At 43.2% G+C, this 4,263-nt stretch overlaps 1 protein-coding gene across 1 annotated transcript in view; it reads left to right on the forward strand.

Annotated features, from left to right (window-relative positions):
• The window catches only part of Tchh (trichohyalin), a 7,293-nt gene extending 5,277 nt beyond the window's left edge, over nucleotides 1–2,016 (forward strand). The window contains exon 4 of the mRNA XM_026789230.1: nucleotides 47–2,016. Within this exon, the coding sequence (XP_026645031.1) occupies nucleotides 47–971 (925 nt within the window). The 3' untranslated portion in view covers nucleotides 972–2,016. The remainder of the gene's footprint in view (nucleotides 1–46) is intronic.
• Nucleotides 2,017–4,263: the final 2,247 nt, after the last annotated feature.

Consider the following 4,263-nt stretch of genomic DNA (forward strand, 5'->3'; position numbering starts at 1 on the left):
TGCAGGAGCTCGAGGAAGAGCAGCTGAGGCGACAGGAGCGTGACAGAAAACTCCGCAGGGAAGAAGAGCGCCTGCAGGAGCTCGAGGAAGAGCAGTTGAAGGACAGGAAGTTCCCCCGGGAACAAGAGCTCAGGCGTGACAGAAAACTCCGCAGAGAAGAAGAGCTCCGCCAGGAACTGGAGGAAGAGCAGCTGAGGCGACAGGAGCGTGACAGGAAACTCCGCAGGGAAGAAGAGCGCCTGCAGGAACTGGAGGAAGAGCAGCTACAAGACCGAAAGCTGAGGGTGGAGGAGCAGCTTCGCAGGGAGCGCGAGGCAGAGCGGCAGCGCGGACAGGAACGTGACAGAAAGTTCCGCCGGGAAGAAGAGCTCAGGCGCGACAGAAAACTCCGTGAGGAAGAAGAGCTCCGCCAGGAACTCCAGGAAGAGCAGCTGAGACGCCAGGAACGTGACAGGAAATTCCGTGAGCAAAAAGAGCACCGTCAGGAGCGCGACCAGAGATTCCGCGGGGAACCAGAGCTCCGGAATGAAAGGGAGGGGCATCAGCGGCGCCGCCAGGAACTCGAGGAAGAACAGCTTCGCTTTGAGGAACAGCAGCGTCGCCACCAGGAACGCGAGCAACAGCTTCGCCAAGAGCGCGACAGGGAATTCCGGGAGGAGAAGCAGGAGCGCCAGGAACGTGAAGAACTGCAGTTGAGGAGGCAGAAACGAGATGGGCAGTACCAGGCTGAGAATCAGTTTGCCAGGGATACGATTCGTCGTCGCCAGGAACAAGAACGTCGTCAGGAAGAGGAACGAAGACGTCGCCAAGAGCGGGAGAGGAAATTTCAAGAGGAGCGGATCCGTAGGCAGGAGGAGCAGAGGCGCCGCCAAGCCTTGGAGACTGGCACGCGCCAGTTTGCCAACGTCCCTGTGCGTTCCAGCCCTCTCTATGAGTACATCCAAGAGCAGAGGTCTCAATACCGCCCTTAAAGGATGCTGCTAGCGTCCTGGCACCAGCCAAAGAAATGTTTCTTTTTCAAGCAAAAGAAAATGAGAAACACTGGGTATCAAATGATAACTCACGTGTTTCTGGTTGTGGGAAAACTCTCTGATCTTAGAATGTCTTTTCCAGAATCTTAAACTATACCCATTTCATTTCTTTCTGTTCCTGTCTCTCATTCTGTCTGGGGTAGTTCTTTATTGCAAGATGTCTTTGTTATTTAGTGCAGATGTGGTGCGCACTTTTCAAAAGAAGTCATTTAATTTTTTAAAGGAATTTTGTTTGAGGAGCACATTGATTTATTGCCTTCACAGCTAACAAGAATAATATAACAATTTGATATTCAAAATAGTTGAGCCTCTATTTTTAGTGGTAGATCATGTTGGGAACCCTCATTTTTATAAGTTTAAGTTGACATTTTCTTTGACCTAAATCTCATTTGTCTTTACCTCCCAACAGTTTTGTCGATCTTTTTCTTGCATAATTTTGACAACCCTCAAATAATGCAGGGGGGGTGATTTATGTGAAAAATATTATGTGAAATCAGTTCATAACTGAAAGAAATCTCTCTTAAGAGAAAGACTTGCACAGAAAATTATTTTTTTGGCATTATATTTTTATACTTAGCACCACTTAAAATTTTATGAAGCAAAAGCAAGGTGTTTCTCAAACAACTCCAATTTAAATCTGCTGTGATTTGTAGAGTTCTGTTCCACTTCCCCAAGTTTTGTTGGGTTTGAGAATATTACTACTTTTGTACATGTTGGTTTAGAGGGAACCTACTCAAGACCGTGTAAACATCTTTCTTGTTTGGGTCCAGCAAGAGTTCACAAGGTGATGGAAGAAGGAAAAGGGAAGATGTATGAACAGAAGGCAAATTTATAGAAGTCTCTTGACTAGACTTATCAGCCCACAGTCATTTGAGGCTTTATACTACCTTAAAGACATTCTTGTTGAAACAATTGGTCTGTTAAAAAAAATCAATAAATGTTTGGCAAATAATTATCTTTGTCTGCTTTAATTATGTGCCTACCATACTGCATGTCTAATCTGGAAATGCATATATTTCTAATCACATGGTATTTTTACTATCAGCTATGTCCAAATATGAAAAAAAGGTGGAGAGAATCTTCAATTTTTCCCAAATAAGGAGACTCCTATATTATTTAAGAGTAAGACTTGGACAAAAAGTATTAGAATTTGGCATTATACTTTTATGCTTAGCACCACTGAAAGTCTTACAAAGCAGAAGTAAGGTGTTTCTGAAACACCTCCAATTTAAAACTGCTGTCATATGTAGCATTCTGCTCCATTGCCCCAAGTTTTGTTGGGTTTGAGAATATTACTACTTTGTACATGTTGGTTTAGAAAGAACCTACTCAAAATCCTGTAAACACCTGCCTTCCCTGAGTGTTGCACGAAGTTAAGGGGACCCTTCATGCATTTCCAATACGACATAGACTCTCCAAGAGTTTTCTTCTTGATGCTGCCTCTTTCCATACCCCTTCTTGCAGTGACTCACACTGCTCACAACAAATATGGCATTTCCAGTGTCTGTTACTATTTCCTTCTAAAGAGGAGCAGCTACTTTGTGTCTAAGCCAGTGATGGAACATTGCCTAAAATTTCTGAGCTCTGTAGACCCAATTAGTGACCCAGGGATTTGAGCAACATAGTTCAGGAGGTGCCTGAATCAGAAAATGCTAAATAGTAATTAATACAAATGTCACATTGCCATCTCACAATGCAGACACCCCTGTGCTACCTGCTGAACTGTATTATTTAGTTGAGTTACTAGGGAAAAATTCTAAAGGACCTTATCAAGAATATCACAGCCAGGCATCCGGTGGTGCCCGCCTTTAATCCCAGCACTCAGGAGGCAAAGGCATGAAGATATCTGAGTTCGAGGCCAGCCTGGTCTACAGAGTAAGTTCCAGGACAGCTAGGGATACACAAAGAAAGCCTACCTTAGTTTTAAAAAGAAAGAAATAAAGAAAAGGAAAAAGAATATCACTCTTTTTAATTGTGAGACTCTTGGAAATTGCCCTAAAGCTATAGTTAACACATCAGCCAATGCTAAAAGCTAAGGAAGCTAAGCCTGTGGCTCCTGTGTATCATCTGGTTGAATAAGGAGGCCCTTGACTGTAAGGAGTACAGACTCTCACACTTTCACACAACTGGAAGATGTTCATCAGAAACAAAGATAAAGGAAATCCTTTTGCTCTTTCAAACTATTTCTAACTACATTTTCCCCAAATATATTTTTTTCTTCTTAAGTTCTTTGCAGAAGCCCGAGAAGAAATTCATCAATTTTGCTAGGATCCTCATGAAGATTCCTCTTATAAATCCCCAGGTTCAGAATATGACACTCATTAGTCAAGCTACAGTTCAACAGAGATTGAAGTCATTCAGACCCCCTACAGCATTTTACAAATGAGGAAAACTGGTTTCCACAGAAGAAACTATTGTTTCGTCAATTATTATTGATGTTCTTTTTTGACAAGTGTGTTGGTAAAGCCCCACTCCCTAGCTACTCTTAGCAAAGTGGCAGGCAAACTTGGAGGCCAACCATCTTGTCACAGCCCAGTGCTGCACCTGTCTGGGCAGGACCTTGATGTTATTGGGCAGTTGCATGTTAACTTCAAACTAGAAGTTCTAGTAACGTTGTTTCAACTGCTACTGGGAAATAGGATGGAGAATTGTTGTGTGACAGACTTTTCCTGGGGTGGCACAATTCATCAATTCATCCCAGAACTGGAACAGATCAAAGAAATGTCAAACTTGATGAGCCAGTGGGTTTTTAGGAGGTTACTAACAGGGATCTGGGTGAGGAGTAGCTTAGTAGAAGAGGTGACCCAAAAGCAGCTACACCATTAAGAATCCTTTCCCTGACATGCAAAAAGACTCACCAAAGCCACGACTCTGGGTCTCTCATCATAGCTAGCAGGCAGGCTCATGGGCAGTCCAACAATGTCTTCTCTCTGCAGTTCTGCTGGCCAGTCTCTTTCCCCAACAAGTGTTTACTTCTTTTTATAGTACTGGGGAGAATATGGTTCCTTTTATACTACTGCTCCTCAAGAGTCTTCCAAGTTTCTGTTTTTCAAGAGTGGTGGAGAGCATTTTTTTTAAAACCTTCTGAGATTCATAAGCTTCTTGTTCCTTCCTGGAGGAAAAGCTTCAACTCAGAGGAAAATGCCAAACAACAGTTTAATATGATGTGATAAAAAGTGGTTCTCTCTCTCTCTCTCTCTCTCTCTCTCTCTCTCTCTCTCTTCCTTCCTCT

This window comes from Microtus ochrogaster, unplaced genomic scaffold (assembly GCF_000317375.1).
Source record: "Microtus ochrogaster isolate Prairie Vole_2 unplaced genomic scaffold, MicOch1.0 UNK16, whole genome shotgun sequence".
Classification (NCBI taxonomy): Eukaryota; Metazoa; Chordata; class Mammalia; order Rodentia; family Cricetidae; genus Microtus; species Microtus ochrogaster.